At 43.3% G+C, this 24125-nt stretch overlaps 1 protein-coding gene across 2 annotated transcripts in view; it reads left to right on the top strand.

Moving 5' to 3' along the window:
- Positions 1-10208, top strand: part of PSME3 (proteasome activator subunit 3) — a 28781-nt gene extending 18573 nt beyond the window's left edge. For both annotated transcript variants that reach the window (XM_088480751.1, XM_088480752.1), the window contains exons 6-11: positions 1453-1565; positions 2214-2282; positions 4469-4536; positions 6106-6160; positions 6257-6343; positions 7281-10208. In XM_088480751.1, coding sequence (XP_088336877.1) covers positions 1453-1565; positions 2214-2282; positions 4469-4536; positions 6106-6160; positions 6257-6343; positions 7281-7361 — 473 coding nt within the window. In that variant the 3' untranslated portion in view covers positions 7362-10208. The remainder of the gene's footprint in view (positions 1-1452; positions 1566-2213; positions 2283-4468; positions 4537-6105; positions 6161-6256; positions 6344-7280) is intronic.
- Positions 10209-24125: the final 13917 nt, after the last annotated feature.

The following is a 24125-nucleotide window of genomic DNA, read 5'->3' as shown; positions in this document are numbered from 1 at the left end:
TTGCTGCCAATTACAGACCAATTGTAGGATGTGGTTGGTGGTTTTTGTGTGAATTTGATACAGATTAGTTTAACTCTACATGATGCTGATTAGTCACTTGTAGAACAAAGGATATTTTCTGTAGCCAAAATAATCTTTATTTTTAGGATCTTTAGGTATTTAATGGTGAATTAGATGGTTTTGTGTAAGTTTAAGGACTGTTCTTGTCAAAATATTGTAGTTTCCTAGTCAGTTAATTTTCTTGCCTTTTTGATTTGCTTTAAACATTTACAAAAATATTTATACTAATGGAGTGATTAGTTGTCACTATATTGTATTCAGTGTAGTTGGCGTTTTACTGCAAATTATAATAAGGACATATACACTGCAGTTGGAGCAATTAAATTGGGGGGTAACTTCTACAGTGAGCAGTATCTAAGTTACTTCAAATAGCAATTGAGGCAAATGTGGAGGCATTATGATGCTGGTGGTGCAGTGGGAGGTGCGGATGGCAGCATAGCTATGCATTTGTCTGATTCGCTGGAATTGGAATGCAGTGGTGGTAGCCAGTTCCTAGTTCCTGGCGGTCTAGTGGAGAGATCATGGTGCCTCTGCACCCAGGCGATATCTGTTTGCCAAAATTCAGCCACAGTGCCTGTAAAGCTATCGGCATTGTGTTGGCTTTTAATGATACCCCCTGTATAAATAAGTGATGCTGTTCGCATGCTGGGCTAGTGGCCGGGCGGACCTTCATGTGTGACCAAATTGGACATTGATCCTGGAGTTGTGCTTTGTGTCAAGATCGTTCACATGTGGATGGCTTTAGAGACTTAAAACCTGAGTCTTTGGAATGTGGAAATCTTTCAAGTGTTGTACCCCCCCACCCCAAGAAATTAAATTAAAAATAAAAATGTACATTTCCGTGGGCTGAAGACAGTTCATATTGACCCCACGAGTTTCTGTAATAATTTGTCAAGTGTGTGTGTGTGTGTGTGTGTGTGTGTGTGTGTATTTGATATTTGGTAAATAGACAGGGTGAAACCAGTAGGGCAGGAGCAGAATCAAATAATTAGATTTTTGTAGAATGAAGTATACTATTGGCAATTTGCAGCTAAAAAAATATGGCCCTAGCTTTAATCTTCATATGAAATCAGGAGCTATTTTCACAGCAGGGATAATTTAAAATATAATTTACCCCTTAACATTTTGTAATTATGTTCAACTTCTGTAATCGTGGCAACCCTATTGTACTCTCGATTGCTCTATGAAGATTATAATTAAATTGGAGTGATTTCTAATAAAAAATGTAAAATAAAGGATAGTCAGAGGTTTAACGTTTTGTTTGATTTTTATACCATTTTTAAAATTACTAGTCCAGATCTGTTTGTACAAAAAGTTGAGGTGGTGGCAGTTATATCCATTTGAGTTTTGTTTTTATCCCCTTTCATTTTGAGCCTCTCACACTTCCTTTAGGCACCAAAGTTTTTGTAATGCCCAATGGGATGCTGAAGAGTAATGCTCCACTCGTTGAGATCATAGAAAAAGTGAAGCCTGAGATTAGGTTACTCATTGAGAAATGCAACACGGTGAGTGTGTTAATTGTTGGATGATCGCTAATAGTTGGACTTAAAGGGGGGTGATTCAAACTGGCGGTCAACTGAATAGCACCGGGAACTCCTTTCCAGGGCTATTCAGCATTGCACTGAATTGAATCGCCCCCAAAGAGTCTCCAACTTATGTATTAATTTGTTTTATTCTGTGTTCAATTGTTAATTATCAGCAATCTGCATATTGCCAATAAACTTCTTAAAGCCACCACTTTAAGATGTTCGTTATGTCATTATAAAGAAGCAGAGCAACAGGATGTTTCAGAATCCCTGTAAATCATCTGCTAATTACTGCATTGACTCTGATATAGTGATCAGTAACTATGAATCTTGAGATACAGCAAGAACAATAGCCTGTATCTCCTAATGAAAGGCCACTTAATTTGCAGAGCAACCCCCCCCCCCCCTTCACTACCTTCCAGGAATATCTTAATAAAAAAACCTTTTCTCTCCCCTGCCCCTATAATCTATTTTTCACTTCCCAACTACTGCTACTTAACCTTGTGTATAAGCAGCAGGTTGCACCAGGAATGGTCAGTGTGGCTGCTCATTGTGCTTTGGTATACATTTTTCATTTGCTTTTCTTTTAAGTATAAAACTTTTTTTTTTTTTTTCTTTGTATATCAGGTAAAAATGTGGGTTCAGCTCCTAATTCCAAGGATAGAAGATGGTAACAATTTCGGAGTGTCCATTCAGGTAACCTTCATTTTTACATGTTTTTTTTAATGTCCGCTTTTTATGTTCTGCATTTGCAGAAATAGGTTCTGTGTGCCTTTTTGTCGGGCAGAGCTGAATGCATACATTCATATTTTTCCCCACAAAGCTTCTTGCAAAGTACTACTATTTAAGGTACCTGCCTTCTCCATGCTATTAAGTTGAACTGCTTCAATGCTCCTCTTTCCCATCATGGCAATATTCAATTATCTTGTATACTGTACAAAAACGCAAGTGTGATGGGAAAAAAGCAGCTCTGCCTTGATGTGAAGACAGTACACAAAACCCAATGTAACTTAGTGCAGGCTGCAGGAGGGCATGTACAAACTAAGTGGTAACCATGAGGTGCCAGAATAGCTTAAAAATCTCCCAGAAGGTTTCGATTAGCTTTAGATCTAGCACTAGGGATGGTCAGGTATTCCAGTTTTCATGCTCCACAATCCACTCCGGAGTTTCAGCACTGTTGTCTGAAATGGTTGCCTTGATGGTAGACTCCAGAAAGGATGCATCGCTGTGTGGACCCGGTGGGCAGTAGAGGAGTCTCTTGCAGCTTTCCCCCCCCCCACATCTGGAGCTGCTGACCACACACTGGCGCGGCACAACTTTAAGGAAAGCGTTGTCCAACTGATTGCGAGACGCCATACTTGAGTAGCGGTGCAGCAGCGAGCTAGTTCCCCATTTTGTGTGTCCCAATCCGAACTGGCCTGGGCAAATTTGCTTTCTAAAGCTATGCTGGAAATCTGCTGATGTCACTGGTCAATCATGAACCTCCCTTGCTGCTGCTGTGTCTGCCTCTTTGTTACCTATGATTCAAAACCCATTCCTCCTCACTTATCCACTAACACCTTATTCTTTAGAACATCAGATTGAGATTTGTTGGGTGTTGGTTATTGCTGCAATTTTGTGTTCACCTCTGTAGCCTCGATTATTGCATGAGATGGATTTTCAAACTTAACACCTTGGCCCCTAGGGGCTTAAATGAAACTCTTGATCCTAATTGTTTCTTATAAAATAGCTTTCTGAATTGCCTTAGACAAATTCTTATACACATATTTTTATTAAATGATTTGCGGCGTTTTGACTATTTTACACTAGGTGTGAGGTATTACTCCACCAGGCTACTAATAGTGAAATGAAATAATATTGATTTTGGTGTACACCTCTTCTTCCATGGATTGCTGCAGTTGGCACTGAAGTGGCAAGGGTTGTCTTTTGGGCTACAGTGCACTTAAATAAGGCTGTTGGCCACCACCAGAGATGTGGCATGGGCTTTGGCGAACATTTTCATTCCCATTCCCTATGTAGGCTACCTTTGGCAGGAATGGTTTTTCCATAAGACTACTACTTAGGCATTCCTATCCTCCCATTGAGTGTGACTGCGAGATATTCCTTTGTGATGCTTTATTTGAGCTGGACATAGTTGTACTCATTGTTTTTTTTTCTAGTTTCGCATAGGCACACAATGTAGGCTCAGGGTGTTTCCTTGTAGCTGCCGACCCTCTTAGGTTTGTGTTTTTCATACAGTATCTGAGAAAGGAATTTTAACAGTATATGCAAAAAAATCTGCTTAAATGTCCATAGGGTGTCCTTCATAGTACAGCTACATATATAGCCGAGAAGAAAACAAAGTTGGATATATGAATTTTTGTACATTATCTGCATTTATCTGTACAGTCTTACAGCTATTTCAGGCAAGTACTCAATGCTGTTGGCGACCCTTCTCCTCATGTCAAACTCTGTTGCTTCCCGTGTGCCTATATTCTTCTCATCCTGTCACCGTCCATCACATGCAGTCCTGTCCTCACTAGCTGACTCATGGTTGGACATGTCACTGCCTCTGACATGATCAGCCTTCCTGTTGCTGTGACTCTTCCAATCTTATTGGCTATGTGTTCAATTTCGACCCACTTAAAAACTTTAGAGATTCATTACACATTCTTATAAATAAAAGATAATAATCCTGACAGCCAGAGCATGAGGACAGTCTACAATATATAGTGCCCTAAGACCATTGCTCCTTTACTAATGCTAGGGATACTTTCTGCTTTAACAACAAAATGTCTATGGTACCACCTGGCTTCATCAATTTCACATTTTCTTGTTCTTAACGAGTTGTTTAAATATTTAATGTTTTATTCAATTAGACTAATTACTGCTTTTACGTTCAGGAAGAAACTGTGGCTGAGTTGAGGACAGTGGAAAGTGAGGCAGCATCTTACCTTGATCAGATTTCCAGGTGAGATATATTGCCTAACATCTGTCACTTTGTTTTGGGATTTGGTTGTACTCCTATAGTGTATATACTATATGATTAGCCTGGAGAACAATCTAGAGCCCTGCCTAGAGGTTGCACCCCAGCAATTGGACAAAAAGATCTAGCACTTCCATAATTTTTCCGAGTTAATATATTATTGTACACTTTTAAGGGCTGTAAACTGTATAGGACCTATACAGTTTACAGCCCTTAAAATTGTACAATGATATATTAGCTCGGAAAAATTATGGAAGTGCTAGATCTTTTAGTCCAATTGCTGGGGTGCAACCTCTAGGTAGGGCTCTAGATTGTTCTCCAGGCTAATCATATAGTAGAAAATAGAAGCACTTGCCATTGTTCATGCAGAAGAACAATCAGAGAAATGATGGCTGTGATGACTGAAAGGAGTCTTGAAAAAGGTCAGGTTACTGGAGTTAATCAGTTAAGTCACTCTGGTTTGTAAGGCTTGTATTCTGTAACAATGGGTAACTTCAAAAATACTAACAGGTTATTTCAGAATTTCTCCCCCACTCCAGTAAATGCAGCTGCTGACATGAGCTACCTGCACAAGACCTCTGTTTCTTTAATAAACTCTCCAGATTTATTTGCCTGGAGAATATATCCAATAGGGCTTTGCTGAGGGTGCATAAGTTGGTACATTCACTAGTTGGTGGGAGGGATTTTGAAACGTTAACTTGAATTTCCATAGCAAGGAAACCTCTCATATAAAATGGAGCATATTGTCCTGCATGTAGTCAGGCAAATTGTCTAAATGAAAGTAATAAAAAAAAAAAAAAAAGCCGAAATCTAATGGACATTTGTTAAACACTTTAAACATATATGGAAGCTTACCTGTGGCGTACTGCTTTATGGTTTACACGCAGTACTGGGAGCGCTCCTTTATTTCAATCTAAAGTTGCATACACACGGTCAGATCTGTCAGACGAACTACCAACTATTTTACCAACGTCGACCAATCTGACTGCAAACACATCAGATGTCAGATATCGTTACCTGACAAATGGGAACCCGCATAGTTCATAGTTGCAGATTTTCTTTCAGATATGAACTTTTTAAAATCGTTATTTTACAAATCTGAAGGAAAATCTGACCGCGTGTATGCACCATAAGTGATCGATTTAGTTTAGCCTCTAAGGGCGATGTCCAAAGGGTTCTGAAAGAAATCCCCACATTTTTAGCCAAAAATAGGGATTTTGCATTTTTTTTCTGCCCTGTCTGGGATGGAGAAAACTTTTCTCCAGTTTTTTTTTTTCGCCAATTGCGATTTCGCCTGTTTTGGGCGAAAATATCACTTTTTTTTTTTTTTTCTGCGAAAAACTGCCGTTTTCGCTGCTAATTGAATACGGCCCATAGTAGATTGGCAATGATATGATGACTGCAATGTGACTTGCCCTAGTCTTGAATATACAAGTAGTGTGTTGGCATGTATGTGTATATATTTGTGTGTACTTATAGAAAATTGTTTTTTTTTTTTTTTTTTTTTTTTTGAGTTCCATGTTTTTTTACATGCACTTTACATATGTTCCATAGATACTACATTACCCGAGCAAAACTTGTTTCCAAAATAGCGAAATACCCTCATGTGGTAAGTAGTATTGAGAGGTGATCACAATTTGTGTTATACATATGCTAAAGCCGCCTCCTTCTGTTTTACGCTGTTATTATTGTTCTTGCTCTACAGGAAGATTATCGACGTACAGTAACTGAAATAGATGAAAAGGAATATATCAGTTTACGACTAATTATATCAGAACTGAGAAACCAATATGTAAGGAATTACTAAATCAATATATATGATCTTATCTATGCATTTCTGCTCTTTACTGCACCCTTTCAGTTACTGCGTATTGTCTGTTACCTGCTATTTACTTTTTTTTTTTTTCCATGATATGTTTCCTCATATAATTTCCTTCCACTAGTCACAAGAAAGTCGTTGCATTCTTTCAGCTCACTAAATAGATTTAGCATCTTTCTCTAGAATGGTTGGAACTTGGGGTTTTCTGCTTAATGGGTATTGCCATAATTTTAGACCTCTGTGCACAATTGAAAAAAATAAAAAATGTAGGTCCAGTTAACAACCAGCCTTGCTCATTCCTTGATTTATTTTTATGTAGCGACCTGCCCCGACTTCACACAGGAGCAATTTTGAATTTACGGCGATAGGACCGGTAAAAAAGGGGAAAACTGAAACTTTGTATCCGTAAACCGGATAATACGTATCCATCTCTACATGTTATAAAATAAAGTCCATCGTTGTGATATATCTTTAACGGTTAAGGCAGCGTAAGCCAAGTAAGCACTTGGACGTCCATTTTTTCATTGACTTGCTTCACTAAAATCATCACTGCTAGGCTCCCTTTTGTCATACATTAATGCTTCATCCATCTAAACCTTCCTCTGCAAATACTGTAAGAATAGTGCATTAAAATCCGTCCATTGGTTCTCTAGATTAGCCCGAACAAACATATGCCTACCAGTGACTTTATTTTATACTATATAGATTTTTGGGAGTGGAAAAAAAAAAAACTAGTGCTGCTGCAGCAACAAGGCATATTGCCTAGGACTAAAAACAGACGGAACATGCTTACTGACTTGTCCAAAACGGAGGTTAGAGTTCTTAAAAGGAAATGTTGCTGAGGTGTAAACATTGTGTTTGGGTTTGCATTAATTTTGAGTTTTATACATGACTGTTGTCCATATTCCAGGTGACGTTGCATGATATGATCTTCAAAAACATTGAGAAAATCAAGAGGCCAAGAAACAGTAACACCGAAACGCTCTACTAGACAGTGTGTCCTCATGAGCCCTCCCAACTTTAGTTCTATTTTTGTTTTAAATTTTTTGTTTCTTCCTTTGAACTTAAAAGGAATATAGACCATCATTGCCTTGTTTGAACTTGTGACATACTCTCCACCAAGAAGGGAAAGAATCTGGTCTGGAGAGAAGTGTGTGCTGTTGTTTTTTTTAAATATATATAAAATGGCTTTCTCCCCTTTCTTTGGTTTTGGCTGTTAAATATGTATTTGAAGCCATAGTCACTGATAAGGGGCTGTTGAAGCCTTATCACAATTGGAATGCTGTATACTTAGTACTGGAGTTCTATGAGCAGTGCACTGCAGTACTGAATCTCTGGGTCTTTTTTCTGTTCAAGGTTCTTAGTCAGCTATCCTCCCATGGAGGGCAAGCCATGACTGCTGCAAATCATCTTGATCAATTTTTTCTGGCTACCAGAATGCTTAATCTAACCCTAACACCTTGGCTCTAACAGGATAAGTTTCATTGAAAACACTGTACGCAACATTAGAAGTGTACAGTAACCCACACTATCCAATCAGATATTAACTTTCACCAGGGTAATGCAAAAGTACAATCCGATTTTGGTTCCTTGTGAGTAGCTTCTCATGAATCAGCCCAAAAGGTTTCCCACTGTGATTTGGTGTTATATAATTATATAATAATATTTGCAGCAGCTGTGAGCTTTTAGGTCAGGACTCCATTCAGTTTTTTTGCTAGTCACATAAATCATTGATACTCCTGGAGTATCCTAGTCATGCAAATAAGGCAATAGTGTGTCCTTCAGAAAAGCTAAAAAGGATACCTGGGGGTGTATTTCTAGCGGTCCGTGGCCCATCTATGTAGTGCTTAACTCTTACTGCACTTAGTAAAGAACGCAATGCTTGCTGTTTTTTACCCTCATTAGTTGACTTTGGGAGCTGTAATTATGCTCACATTTTACAGATTTAATTTAAACAACACTTGAAGATAGGTTATAGAATGTGTGTTCCATTATTCACAACCAATAGTACTCGGACTAGCAATGATCAATCAGATACTCTGGATTTTATAACAAAGGAAAGGATCTGTTGTAAACTGTATATGTTCTGTAGTTGAGTTGATCATCTTTATGACCGTATTTGGCGATTGCAGCTTATTTTGCAGTGCTGCTGGCATCTCTCCTTCAATCAGCTCTGCATGCGCGTGCATCAGGAAAGACCATATCATCACATGCAGTGGTTTGCCGGTTTACTTGGTTAATAACTGATCACAGGAAAAGGTTTAAATAGCTGACCAGTCTGTGGGCCTTTCTACTCTAGCTGAGGTTTGCAGTGCATTAATCCTGCCACACTATCGGTATTTTGTCCATCAAGGTCACTCCATTTTGAGATTTTTTTCTCTTCTCTGACACGGCTTCCATTGCTGAGTGACTGACCTATTAGTGGACAGTAACATTTAAACATTGTACCTTTATGCTTAATTAAGAGTATGTGGCATTATGCATCTGGAGTACCCTTTCATTCAGATGTCACCTTATGAAACTGGGGAGTGCATGTTAACTGTATATGTATGCTAAGATGGCCAGCTGTTAATTGCTGAATATACAGTTCTGCGGCTAACTTGAAACGTATACCAAACTGTACTTGTACAGAACTTATGGTCTGACTTGTTTTTTTGTTAATCTAATGACCTTCCTGATCAAAACACCCTGATTTACTGAGGTCTGCTGATGGAACAAGTTACATTTTCTAAAACTCAATTTGTATGTGTGTACAGAATACCAGCTTTTATGGCACTGGTTGCCACAGGTTACTAACAGCACAAACCTATAACTTGCTGCTGCAGTATTTTGCTTTTATTTTTTTTCACATTCTAGGTAAATTTTCTATTCTATCTTTTAAGGCAACACATTTGCCATTACAATACTGTGGGACGTCGTCCATAGTTGTGCTTTCACTGTGAACTTGTCTGCACTGTACTATTTCCGCTTTGTGCAGTAAGAGTAGGCAATTTTGTTTGGTTTATATTGCAGATGTAAATCATTTTATTTCAATCTCTCGTTGCAAGTCAATCTTAGAGTGGGTATACATCAATGCCAAAAGAATGGAGATTAACATGTCCATTTAGTTCAGGTAATCTTGCTGAATACACAAGCCCATCACCACCAGTCTTCTCGGGGAGAAGTGTTTGGATGCTGGCAATTCAATCATTGTTTCAATATGTTAAATGTATCCCCGTTCCCCCTAGCCAAGTATAGATTCGCTCTAGAACTTGATGTTCTGTTCATCATTTGCCAACTGCTGGAATGCTGAAAGTTGCTATGTAATATTCTTTTAAATTCTTAGACCACATTTAAAGGTTTTGGCATTTGGTGAATACCTATCTCACACAAGGCATTTTGCCTTTCCAAATTCGGCAAGCACTTCACCAGGTCATAACATTTCATCTGTGGTTTACAGGTGGCTGTATGAAGCAGAATTAAAGTGGCCTGTCACTGGAAACAATAGAGGCAGCCATTTTGTGCTAGATGGATATTTGTGAAAATGTAGCCTATCCCATTTGTAAGTAACTTGCACGAATATCTGTTCAGCACAATAAATGCCTGCACCCTGTGTAAACACAGATATGCTTCAAGGACCTTATGAGCAAGATCATTCAGTCTCCCAAAGTCACGATTAGCTGCCTCCAGCCACTATCAGATTTACATATTTAACTTCCCAGCCTTAAATTGTATATTTTATTTTTTATCATTGTCATTTTAGTTCTTTATTGTAAAAGAAATGTTTTGATTATTTTTCTTTGCTGAAATGATGTATGTAAAGTTTTAAAATGTCAACTTATTAAAAATGTTCATCTAAGTTATTTTGTAAATGGTTTCTCTAACACTGATAGCAATGTGTTCGTCCATGTGTTAAGTCTGCCTAGTCATCCAAACTAAATATTGCATCGTTCTACATGTTTTATCAGACATGAAAACACCTATTGTTTGCCTTATCAAGTCTGTCCATATACACAGAAAACACAGATCTCACTCCTCATTTACACGATATCTGTTAGTCTGAAAACATTTGCAAAGTAATGTACAATAATATTCATGGCAAAATTTGGTTATGTTGATAACTTGATTTATTTTTACTTTTTTTTTTTTTTTTTTAATAGTAATGTTTATTGAATGACCAACGACATAGAAACCAGCAGTACATACATACACTCTTGTGTATTGTAACATGACCCATAGTGTACATGTAAGGAGCACAAATATAATAATCTGGTTGAGGCCATGTATTAACAAAAGCATATAAATAATCGCGAACAACAGAACATATTACATTTGACCCGAAATATGTCCAAGCATACTGGCGTTTCCTTAATACAATCTTTTATAGTATAGCAAATACCATACGCACTGCTGGGAAAATATAGAAACCTATATCAATTATTTAATAAACTAAAAAAAAAACAGGATTTTGGTACTTACCGATAAATTTCTTTCTCCGATTCCACAGGGGACACTGGAGTTCAAGACAGTGGGGTATAGACTGTGGTAGAGCAGAGCCTGGCACTTTAAATAATTTAGAAGTGTGACTGGCTCCTCCCCCTCTATGCCCCATCAGCCCCAGTTTAAGAACTGAGCCCGAGAGGGGACGGAGGACAACAGAAAAACGAGAACAAGACCGACTGAAGGAGAACAAAGGAACCCATTGCAGGGAACCCATGCAGTCACACGACCATAGAAGGAATCAAACAAAACAGCAGATATGTAGCGCTGGGCGGGCGTCCAGTGTCCCCTGTGGAATCGGAGAAGGGGATTTATCGGTAAGTACCAAAATCCTGTTTTCTCCTTCATCCACTAAGGGACACTGGAGTTCAAGACAGTGGGGACGTCCCAAAGCCAACCTCCTGGGTGGGAAGCGCGGAGAACTTGCTGACCCCTCGGCCAATCCGAAACAGGGACCGCCAAGAACCTTAGGCCCAGCGGAAGCTGAGGATTAAGTGTCATAGAGCACAGGAGACAAAACACCACTCCTCGCTAAACAGTCATGGAAACTTCCACAACGTACAGGTTCTGTCAAAAGGAACAGAACGGCTGGCGAGAGAACAAAGACAGTTGAGAAACGTCAGAACCAGTAATCTCAACTGAAAATAGACCAAAAACGGACCATTGGTAGCAGAGAGCCCCAACAAGAATCCATAGAAGGGCTGTAAACGAGAGCAAACTCGAGAAACCGTACTAGAGGCTAAACAGGAAGCTGCAACAGGTGCAGACAGCAGAATTCCAGCAGAGCTGGACATAATCGTATACAGAAGTATAACAATATCAATATACAGATATAGAGCTAATCCTGTCCACAGACTCCTAACAGAGAATGCAGGGAGTCAAAAGACTAGACCAAACAGTCGCCCTGAACCATCCTTAAGGTCCAACTACAACAAAGTTGTGAAGCAGCGGAAGGGTTAGGCCATAGAAGTCTCCAATGAGTGGAGTTCCCACTGGGTATGAGACATAGGCGAAATAGAGAGGATTGAGACTACAATACCCTTCAGAGGGTCAGACAGCAGTACATCCCATTCTGAAAACAGGGATAAAACAGCAACTGAAACACTGCCGTAAAAAGAAAACAACAGACAACTTCCAACATGATGGAAGTGCGTAGTCAGGACCAACTGCTGGCTCGAACCCTAGCAGTAAAAGAGCACGAATGCAACAGTCAACCAGGGAGAGCTACCAATATAGGGAAGCATCCCATCAGCAAGGCTAGAGCACTAGGACAACCATGAAGATACTTGTTAGGTACCTGTCAGAGTGATCAAATATCAACAGATATTGAACAGGAAACCCAACCAGTCCCCCAGTGTGGAACAGTGACTGCTACACTTCTGTGCAACATGTGCACTAGCCCGTAGGTGCGCTTCAGTCCCTAACTCAGATTCTAGTAGAATAGTGTCACTGATCCAATGATGTAACTATGCACCCACACACCAGGAAAACTCTAAAGTGTAGAGCCAACTGATTAAAAGAGTGGATGGCTGCTAGGACAGCAGCTAGGGTGCGTAAGGGAGAATAACACTATGTATGTCAGGTTGCATGAAATAGGAGCATCTTCCTAGGCATTAGTGAGGAAGCTCTTACCTGCGAGCGACCAGAAGACCTCTGGTCGCTATGTAGAATGTCACTGACCTTTTTCACCACACAGCGACCCGCCACTTTAGGAATAGAGAGTAGCTTCAGTGGGCTAAGACCAATGCTCTACAGCACGGACAGCCGTCTGGAGATGTGCAGTATAAAATACTGTGGAAACTAGCAAAATGTTAGTGGAGACAAGAAGGTCGTAGAACAGGACTCTATCTTGAGCCTGTTCCATAAGGGATGTGTATCTGTATAGCCGTGTTAGATTATACATATACCCCTAAAACAGTCTGCTAGTGTAAGTACCCTTACATAAATATTTATAATGGTGAAGTGCGTATTATGCCCACCAATCTAATACAACCCAGGCCTGACCCTGCCTATATCTGAGGGTGTCCCTAGGCCTTCATGATATGAATTGTACATAAGGGCCCCATAGAGACTAAGTTTATTGAGATATGCGACAATAATATGGAGTACCCGAATAGATACTGAGAAGGGTACCTGCACTTAGACATAGAACGCGTTTGTCATCCCAAGTATTCATACAAGGAATGGGACATGCAAAAAAAAAATACAATCTTACAGTTCCGCGCTTGTCCAATATAGATGAAAACTCCAGAAGTTTTCTTATCAGTCCATATACATAAGGGACATACAAGAAAGCCCCAGGACATGTCAGGGTCCATACTAGAAGCAATGCCTTAGGGAATTGTGACTATCACTATGTAAGCTGCAACACATCACCCTAGTTTATAGAGCCACCATATAATATTAATAAGTATGAATACAACCTACAGCTTCTGGTATCCCAGGCGGCTTCCCATGCGTGGAATAATAAGTAAACCTAATGATTGTAGAAGTATAGGCATCCTACACATATACATAAATATATATATGTATATATACACACACATGCACACAACCCAATCCTCAGGGAGAGAGAGTGTAAAGCGGAGTCATGCACCAACTACCGCCTCAGGCGAGTCCAGCCTCCAATCGCAGCCTCCTATCAATATGATAGGTACTAGACAGACTGATAAGAACAAATCCTACCCCTGCTATATTACGCAAGGATAAGAAGCGATATCCACATATAGATACGCGTACCTACATACAAATTTAGTAGGTGATGATAACTTTTAAAATTAGAACATGAGCAATAATTAAAGCCATGGAACACTCCAGCATGTATATGTTATACAGCAGGGCTAGTATAAAATACAATATACATACATAGACTGCTCATGTGCCGCGTGTGGCCGTCATTTTGCTACAGCGTAGGGGCCGGATATTCTAGCAGCGTGTTGTCCCAGACTGGTTACGATCTTAGGACCCTTCTGTTACTGGTGTACTCGCCCTATCAGGTGAGCCATCTTAGCGCCAGATGAACCTGTTTATTGAAGTGGGAATCAAAAAGAAACCTTCAGTACTGCGAGGCAGCAATGCCAACAACCACACCAGCCGTGTGTCATTAACCTCTTCCTGTATGTGTTGCCAAAGGGATCACATGAGATATAAATAGATGCACATATGCATACCTTCTCTGGTAAGCATAGAAAACTGGTGAGAGGTTTTAAGACCAGCCTATAATGTAGTATATTTGCTACCACATATATGCATGGGAAGATACTGCCCCTCAGTAAGGTGAGCCAATGTGAGGCATAAGCCTGGGGATGGGACGCAAAAATGTACTAAGGGTATGCTATAACCTAAAGTTCTGGCAGCAGCACCAGAACCGTGGAGCTAGTACACCATGAGGCTATGATACTTAACAGGCTAAGATATCAGGCCATTAGATTAAGCTAGGCACCCTTTGTTACTGAACGAAGAGGAGACTGACGGGGTAAAACCAAGAGGCGCTGCAATTGGCAGGACTGTGGCTCGTCAGCACATTGCTTCTAGACGTGATGCATCGGTTGAACCACTGGCCTCTTTCCGAACAGCCTAAAGCTGCATTATAGTGCAAAAGGGGGGTTGGGCTAGCGTCCCTACCGCTAGCAACCAGCTATCCACTGTAGCTAGCACTAAACTCCTGTCATCAAGGACAGGCATCCCTTACCTTTTGTGCTGAAGCACTCACAGCTTGGTTGTGTCTAATAAGTTTGCTACCAAGTGCACCATTGTAAATAATAATAGGTCCCCCAAACGGGCGCCGTAGATATAGAATGACGGGAACCGAACTATAACCCCCAGGAGGGTGTAAGTATGTATCTTTATATACATGTGTGGTGCAGGTAGTGCACTGAGCTATACTGCCTGTGTTATGAAATACCACGCTGTGTATGCGCGAACTGTTACACACCAGTCAGCACAGCGCTAGTCCCCTTAATAGTGTGGAGTAGTTGAAGGTCCGGTCAGTGCCGGGAATACAGGGAGCATTCAAGGCTCCTGACGCAAAGCCACGCATTAACCAACATCTCTCCTGCAAGACAGGAGAGGGGCTAACTCATGGGAACACTGATGTGCTGCTGTGGCAGCAACGTGACGTCATACAGGCATAGGTATAACGTAAGGCTATATCTAACGGAAGCCTGCCCAGCCCAGCCAGGAGCTACGGGACACGGCGTCTCCTCCTGAGATTTAGATGAGAGTAGCTAAGGCAGTGCTGCCAGCACAGGGAGAACATACAAACTCCACACACCAAGGGCCGTGGTGGAATCCGAGCCTTGCGCTGGTACTTAAAGGCTATTAGCCTGTTATTATAGGGATGACAGTCACTCAGCACAGCTAGGAGCTACGGGACGCGGCGTCTCCTCCCGTGAGGAGAGCTGCTAATAGCCAAGGCATGCAGTGATATCATGGCAAAACCGCTGCTCTAAGTCCAGCCAGTCTGCTCTGGCGGTGGCTGCTGTCTCAGCTGCATATATTTAGCCCGCATGTTATGGTGGGCCGCATGGACAATGCATAGCAGGAATACAGGGTGGGCGCAGAGCAACGCTTAGCGCTGCCATCGCGTCACTCCCCATAATCAGTAACCCAGACACTGACCTCTATAAGCTGTGGTGGGTCTCTCTCAACAGCTCCCGCTAATGGTGGGCGTTCAGCGCGCCTACCCCAGCGCTACACATCCACTTTCCTTGCTGAGTGTAGGGAGGAGGACCCGGACCCAGCCAGTTTCAGCTGCGACAGGCCCCTTAATTGTCAGAAGAGGGAGAGCCCGACTACAGAAGGCGCCGCTTGATATGCAGGACGCGCCGGTAATAAGCTCCACCCCTGCTAGCCTTGGCGGATTTCAGCTGCGACGGGCCCCTTCTCTGGTTTCTGGCAACAGCGCCTGAAGAGGGAGAGCCCAACTGCCGATGGCGCCGCTAAATATGCAGGACGCGCCTTATAATTTCACCCCCGCTAGTCTTGCGGGATCGCGCTGTCCTGTCAGCGTTACTAGTAACTGGCCACTAGGGATAAGCTAAGAGACCCGGACGCTGAATGCTTAGGGCCGCGGCGGGTCTAGTGCTCATGGAGGGAGCTATGCAACAGCCCCTGCAGCATGCCTGTTACCAGATAAGGACTCGGGTGCGTGCGGGGGGGATGGTCGGGTCTCCTATCAGTGACATGCTATGTCACTGAGCCTAGCAATGCTTCCACTGCTCCTGCTATCAGGAGCAGTGGTTATACTTACAACTGCTGCGGCCGGGATGCTGGGATGAGGGGGCGGCGAGGAACCCGGACACATGCCGGTGTCAGCAGTGGCGGGTCCTCGCAGGGTCCGATGACTCCATGTTTGTGCCCCCTCCTCAGGGTCACCGGACACATGCTGCAGTAGCCGTGTGGTGCCCTTCCCGGCGGCTCCCACGTAGCAGGCAGACTGCCGCGGTAAGCAGCCTGCCTGTCCTCAGTGCTTGTTAATAAAAAACACTAAAAATAAAATGAGAAAGGCTGGAGACAGCCTGATGTGTGACCGGCTCTCTCGGGCACATTCTAAAAACTGGGGCTGATGGGGCATAGAGGGGGAGGAGCCAGTCACACTTCTAAATTATTTCAAGTGCCAGGTTCTGCTCTACCACCGTCTATACCCCACTGTCTTGAACTCCAGTGTCCCCTAGTGGATGAAGGAGAAACAGAATAAAACAAAACAACCTAACAGAGAAATAATAAGACATAAATAAAAAATAGGAGTGCAATACAATAAAAGAAAATAAGTACCACACAAAAAATGCAATCCAACAAAAACTAAGAGCAGGGAAAAATGAACCTACATAGTGTACTACATGGAGGGGTGTGAAGACTCATAAGCTGACTCCAGCCATCTGATCCAGATGCGATCAAATTTAGTTTGTCCTTCGGACAAGGGGCTTTAATTCAGGAAGGATTGCAGCTGCTAAAGTGTACGCAGACTGTCTATAGTTGCGTACTGCGTTTGCATCGCAGTGCGTGAATGCATCACTGCGATCGGGACTGCGATCGCAGATCCATCAGAGTGATTTTGACAGGAAGCACCGTTTGTGGGTTGTGACGGGGGGGTGGAAGAAACGCAGGCGTGCCAGTGCGTTTGAACGCTGTTGCAGGGGGTGCATAAATTAGCTACTGCGATGGCATAGCCAGCTTGAGTTCTCACTGCATGCTGGAAAGTTTAGCAATTTAGTTGTAGGGTCAGACCAGCCTTAACTGTGCAAGTGGCTCCGATGTACTTCGATGTTACCAACGTTTTGGCTGGATTGCAAGGTATTGCGGTTGTGCGGGTGTCTAAATGTCAGTGCAATTAGCATACTTTCGCAGCAGAACTGCGTGCGCTTTTGCTACCGCGATCACAATAGCGATCCTTGCTGAATCAGGCCCAAGGTACATATATCGCTCATGTTCCAGTGACATTAACCAATGAAACCCACGCTGAAAAATCTGGGCCTGTAGAAGCCAACCATGAGCAACCTAGACCTACATTAGCAAGCGCACAAAGGTTAGTAGCATATTGAACACTATCGATCCAATTCATCATCCCCTCTAGCTCCAAGGATACAGAATTGTGGTGTAAGTTTATATTTTTACTTTTAACTATTGTGCATTCAGCAAGGGAATTAATGTAGGTACACACCTGACAGATATTTGCAGATGATGGTCATTCATACACACTGAACGACCATCATCTGCATGTTGCAGCGGGTCGGGGTGGATATGGGGCGTGACCACGTCTCCTTCGAAGGGAAAAAAAACAAATTTGCGGAGCTGGGGTGGGGGGTGCTGTGTGCCCCTCAGCCCGGTGCCCCGCCCACACCCCCCCCCTTTGGCATAGGAGACTGCTCGGGCTGCTGCTTTATCAGCCCAGCACACAGCAGCGTGTGCTGGGCTGCTGTGGATGGGGAGCTGTGCCGGACCCGGGTTGGTACCCGCTCGCGGCGCCCATGTGTACGGGCGATCGTACACACTTGTTGGACAGATATGTCTGCAGACCTATCTGTTCATTGGCTGTGCAGCACAGCCAATGCGATATGTCTGTTAACGACGTTATTCACAGATATATCGTCTGTACACACTGGCCGACGGGGTCAAGATATATTGCCCGGTCAATTGATCGGCCAGTGTGCACCCAGTATAAGTCTGTAAGCTAAAACCAAGGTTACGTTAGTTAACGGTGGGGGGTGCTGTTCAGTTACTGTTAAACAGGTGATTGTGGTCTGTCCTTTGGTAAGACAGATATATCTACAGTTTACCCTGTACAAATGATCTCAATAAGGATTGTGGATGACAAATTCTTAAAAATAGAAGTGAAGTTGGGTCACTGGATTTTATCAGGCTTTTCTTCCTGTTTTGAGCATGAGTTTGATCCTTACAGGTAGCTCAATCACAGCGGTGTTGGCGTTTTAATAATGGAGAAGGAAAATGCAGTTCTGCCCATCATCTCTTCCAACCTTGAGACCCTTAGCTTGACACCATAGTGTCTCCCAAGCTAAGTTCACAGATACTACTAACCGTATAGAATCATTTTACCTTCTGCATGTCACTTGGGGCCACTAATAGAGGTCTTCAATGATAAAGCAAAAACATAATGGCATGTTCACAATACCAATTCACCCACTTAATACACAGCACATTCAGACCACATTAAGTGCACAATGATGGATTAATAATCGCTGTGGTTATTACACTTGCCTGTTTGCACCTTAACACGTTAAAAAAAAAAAAAAATGTAAGACTCAGTTTGTTTAAAGAAGTCGTCCAAATCTATCGTTCAATGAAATATTCTAAGATAAGAAACTGCATTTGCATGCGTAGATGTGCTGTGGTCTCTGCTGGCTGTAACTGTACCACATGGTACCACTCTATTATACCTACTTGAGGCTGGGAGAATGTATCAATGCCCTTCTCCCCTGTAGTAATATTTCTACTTCAGGGTCCATAGGGTATCCACAGGATACCTTGGGGTATAGGTGATGACGTCAGGCACGGACACCACAGAGTTAAATTTTCAGCCTCCCAGGATGCACCAGGGTCCCTCTCCTATACCCCACCCCCAAGCCAAGGCAATTCAGTTTTCGTGGGTGTCCAGCCAGAGGTCGGATCACATTCACAGAGGGGGCTGTAATAACCCCAGAAGATTTCTTCAGAGTGCAGCTGTGGCTGCACAAGATGAGCCTTACAGCATGGACAGTCAGTACTGACGTCCATGCTGTCGCTCCTACACCCTGCCGGAACCAGAACGCCAGTACCGATCCGGGGATGCTGGTAGGTAGCTGGGGTCACAGCTAGTGGTGACCCCGGCTACCTGGACTGTGGCCGGATGTACGGGGGACAAGGTAAGCGGCGGGGTCCCGCGGTGGGCACCCGCCGGTAACAGTCCTTTTTGGTCCCCAGGCAGGGGGCTCCCTGGGGACCGGCTGCGCGTGGGGCCAGGTACTGATCCTGCGCGTTCCACTAGACCACCAGGGACAGCGGACCGCAGCATGTGCGGTACAGCGCGGCGTCCCAGGGGTTAATAGCAGGCCAGGGGAGAACGCCTTCCCTGTCTCACAGCTGGCGTCTCCCCCGCTGCACAGTGCCATTCCACAGCGGTCTGAGCGGGCTGTGTCAGCGCTCCTCCCCCGGGCCCGCCTCCTCTCTGCTCCTCAGTGGCCATTTTCTCTCTGCATGTACTGGGGATGGCAAACGCTGCTGGAAGCTGATACAGGTGCCATTGCGGTCTGGGTCCCCCGCATACCTCTCCTTCAATTAAGGTCAGTGTATGCAGCACTGTTTCCTACAAGGCTCTGGTCTGTGTAGTTGATCACAGTGCTTGTAATGCAGTTATCTTTGCACTGTATGTGACTTAAATGCTAGCGCTGTTTGCCTCTACTTTCATTTCTGACTGTCAGCCATTTTCCTATCCCTGTTCTTCTTCTGCTACAGCCCTTGCGGTGCGGTGTTGCAGGGTGTTTATTACCTCACAATAAACGTGTTTTTTCTGTGTGGGAAGTCACATACGCTCCGTTCACACTCCTCATGTCGGATATCCTCTTCCAGCTATAATGTACTGATATAATGTGCAGTTAGCGGAGGGATATGTAGACGCTGAGGGTTTATGGAGGGCATGTTGTATTATATATCACGCCCCATTTCTGTGACTGTGCCTGCACGAAAAGGGACCCTCGGCTTACAGCCCTTGTTGGCAACGCTCCCTGTGTTTCCCCATAGGGGTTATTGCAGCAAGTGGTGGTCTCATCACATGCAGGGGTCCCTGGGCAGTTGATGGTACCCCAGTGTATCCTGTTTTTCATCCCCCCAGGTCTCGCAGGAGCCTGTGTGGGTGAATTTATTGTCCAAATGGTATCGCACCTGATGGACGTTTTACAGGGGGAGTCACCATTTCGGCCTTCTAAACGGCCTTTCGGGTCTCAGACGGCTAAGGATCATGACGTCTGATGACTGTGACATTATTTACTTTTTCAGACACGAGCCCCTTAGTGCAGAGGAGGCTTAGTCTGGGTCTAAAGTTTATATACCTGGTCTTATACGGGCAGTCCGTGTGGCTTTGGTTATTACATATCCCCTGTGGCTAAATCCAAATATTCCTTCTTTAAGGATAAGGGTGTTGCCACTGTAATTCCTCTATCTGGTCAGGTGGATCATTTAGAGGAGGCGTGGAAAATCTGGGTGAGCGGGTCCAGCCTCAAAAACGGTTGACCTTTTGCATACCCCTTTGCGGATAATTACATTTCCGAATGGGAGTTACCTTTACGGGTAGATTCTCATGTTACACTTCTAGTGAGGAGTGCTACGTTGCCCATGCCCTCCAGGTCCTCCTTGAAGGAGGTTACAGATTGCAAGGTGCAAATACAGTCAGGTCCATAAATATTGGGACATTGACAGAATTTTCAGATTTTGGCCTCTCTTCACCACCACAATGGTTTTGAAATTAAACAAACAAGATGTGCTTTAACTGCAGACTTTCAGATTTAATTTGAGGGTAATTACATCCAAATCAGGTGAACGGTGTAGGAATTACAACGGTTTCAATATGTGCCTCCCACTTTTTAAGGGGCCAAAAGTAATGGGACTATCAACTCAAAAGCTATTTCATGGACAGGTGTGGGCTATTCCCTCGTTATTTCATTATCAATTAAGCAGGTAAAAGGTCTGGAGTTGATTCTAGGTGTGACATTTGCATTTGGAATCAGTTGATGTCGACTCTCAATATGAGATCCAAAGAGCTGTCACTATCAGTGAAGCAAGCCATCATTAGGCTGAAAAATCAAAACAAACCCATCAGAGAGATAGCAAAAACATTAGGTGTGGCCAAATCAACTGTTTGGAACATTCTTAAAAAGAAAGAACGCACCGGAGAGCTCAGCAACACCAAAAGACCCGGAAGACCACGGAAAACAACTGTGGTGGATGACAGAAGAATTATTTCCCTGGTGAAGAAAAACCCCTTCACAACAGTTGGCCAAATCAAGAAGACTCTCCAGGAGGTAGATGTATATGTGTCAAAGTCAACAATCAAGAGAAGACTTCACAAGAGTGAATATAGAGGGTTCACCACAAGATGCAAACCATTGGTTAGCTACAAAAACAGGAAGACCAGATTAGAGTTTGCCAAACAAAATCTAAAAAAGCCATTACAGTTCTGGAACAACATCCTATGGACAGATGAGACAAAGATCAACTTGTACCATAGTGATGGGAAGAGAAGGAAAGGAACTGCTCATGATCCAAAACATACCACCTCATCAGTGAAGCATGGTGGTGGTAGTGTCATGGTGTGGGCATGTATGGCTGCCAATGGAACTGGTTCCCTTGTATTTATTGATGATGTGGCTGCTGACAAAAGCAGCAGAATGAATTCTGAAGTGTTTCGGGCAATATTATATGCTCATATTCAGTCAAATGCTTCAGAACTCATTGGACGGCGCTTCACAGTGCAGATGGACAATGACCCGGAGCATACTGCAAAAGCAACCAAAGAGTTTTTTAAGGCTAAAAAGTGGAATGTTATGCAATGGCCAAGTCAATCCCCTGACCTGAATCCGATTGAGCATGCATTTCACTTGATGAAGACAAAACTGAAGGGAAAATGCCCCAAGAACAAGCACGAACTGAAGACATTTGCAGTAGAGGCCTGGCAGAGCATCCCCAGGGTTGAAACCCAGTGTCTGGTGATGTATATGCGTTCCAGACTTCAGGCTGTAATTGCCTGCAAAGGATTTGCAGCAAAATATTAAAAAGTGAAAGTTAGATTTAGGATTGTTTAGTTTGTCCCATTACTTTTGGCCCCTTAAAAAGTGGGAGGCACATATAGAAACCGTTGTAATTCCTACACCGTTCACCTGATTTGGATGTAATTACCCTCAAATTAAATCTGAAAGTCTGCATATAAATCACATCTTGTTTGTTTCATTTCAAAGCCATTGTGGTGGTGAATAGAGGACAAAATATGAAAATTCTGTCAATGTCCCAATATTTATGGACCTGACTGTATATCTAAAATCCAATTATTCCCTAGCTGGAGGGGCGTCCAGGCCGGCTATGGCCGTGTGCTGGGGGGCCAGAGCCATGCAGCGCTGGGTAGGTAACTGGATCTCTGCACACTGACTCTCCAGCAGAGCAGGTGAATAGTGGCAAATTCTCAGAGACTTAGCCACGTACATAATGAGACAGTCTTACATATAGCCTGCTCCTTTCCAGAATCTCCTCGGCAGCAGTAGCGGCTCGCCGCTCCCTGTGGTTGCGCTCTTGGAAGGCGGATGCAGATTCCATTTGGAATGCTTTGCCTTTTACGGGACAGGTCCTGTTTGGCCCTCATCTGGACACAATTGTGGCCCCGCAGGCAGCAGCTACGTCTGCGTGTCTGCCATCGGCTACAGTCCCATCGGGGTCTGGGGCTTCGTCTTTTCGTCCCTGTGAGGCCAGGGTAAGTCTACAATACAGCTTTCCAAGACAGTCAGTAGCCAGGAAATCTGCTCAGCCATAAGAACAGGCTTGGAGTACAAGACGTCCTACTCCCAAGTTGGACTATAAGCCTTCAGCCTCACGGGACGGGCCTCCTCTCGGGGGACCCCAGAGTTGTAGGCCAGCTTCTCCAGTTCGCCCAGTGCTGGTGTCTGACCACCACGGACACTGGGGTAAGAGAAGTATTTTCTTGAAGGTATGTCCTCTCCTCCCGGTAAAGGCCTCCCAGCCGGTTTTTCGTTTCAGGTCTTCTGTCAATTCAAGACTAGGCCCTGTAATTTTTGAGGGCGTTACACTCTATGCTCCAGGCAGGAGTTAGAGTGCCTATTCCGTTGCCCCAAAGGGGAACTGGGTATTACTCCATCCTCTTTCTGGTACAGAAACCCAATGGGTCTTACCAGGATATCCTCAACCTCGATCCTTCAACAAATTCTTAAGGGTTGCAAAAAAAGAGGGATTCAAACAAATGCGATCCAAATTAAATGGTGCAGCATTGGAACCGTGGTGACTGTCACAAATCACCCAAATAATAGTAAACAACAAGAAATGTTCCTGTGCGCTCCAAATGGGAGTAACTCTCAGAGTATTAACAAAGTCCATGGATATGAAGTTCATATAGATGAAGCACTAATATTGTCGCTGTTAAAAAATCCACTGAGAAATATCCAACTGTAAAATGTATGTAAATCCACAATCCTCAAATAAAAGTCATCATAAGTCTTTTACTCCAGTATTTTTCGTATACATTCCTTATGGGTGGCTTCTCTTTAACGTGGTTGCATGCAATATAAAAAAGAGAGAATTGCCACCATAGCATAAAATCATTTAAATTTTATTGGAATGTATAAAATAGACAAATGGAAGCGTACCTCTTATGACCTTTTCAGAAAGGTACACATTAACACATATAGGGGTATTAATATGCTCCCCCTATAGAGCGTTACCTTCCTGGTCAGCGTGCGCTACCAATATATGTTCACCAACGCGTTTTAACCGCAATATGGGTCTTTATCAAGGTGTACACGATACTGGAGTGACTAGGTATTTATAGAATGAAAAAGCCCGCCCTATGGGTTAATTGTGATTACTCACTTTCCTTTAGCAGCATGGAGCTGTCTGTCATCCTGTTGGTGCTGATCGGCGGTAATCCCCGCTGTGTGGAGCGTTCCACGTGACTTACACCATCATGTGGAAGTGTCCTGATTCCGGCATTGGTGCGTCACGTGATGCGTTCCACCAGTGTTGTTTTCCGCATCACGTGTTGCCACTATGCGTTCCACCCATTTAA

This window comes from Taudactylus pleione, unplaced genomic scaffold (assembly GCF_031769625.1).
Source record: "Taudactylus pleione unplaced genomic scaffold, aTauple2 ptg000256l, whole genome shotgun sequence".
Taxonomy (NCBI): domain Eukaryota; kingdom Metazoa; phylum Chordata; class Amphibia; order Anura; family Myobatrachidae; genus Taudactylus; species Taudactylus pleione.
The sequence above is the reverse complement of the archived record's forward strand: the minus strand, read 5'-3'. Positions and strand labels throughout refer to the sequence as shown.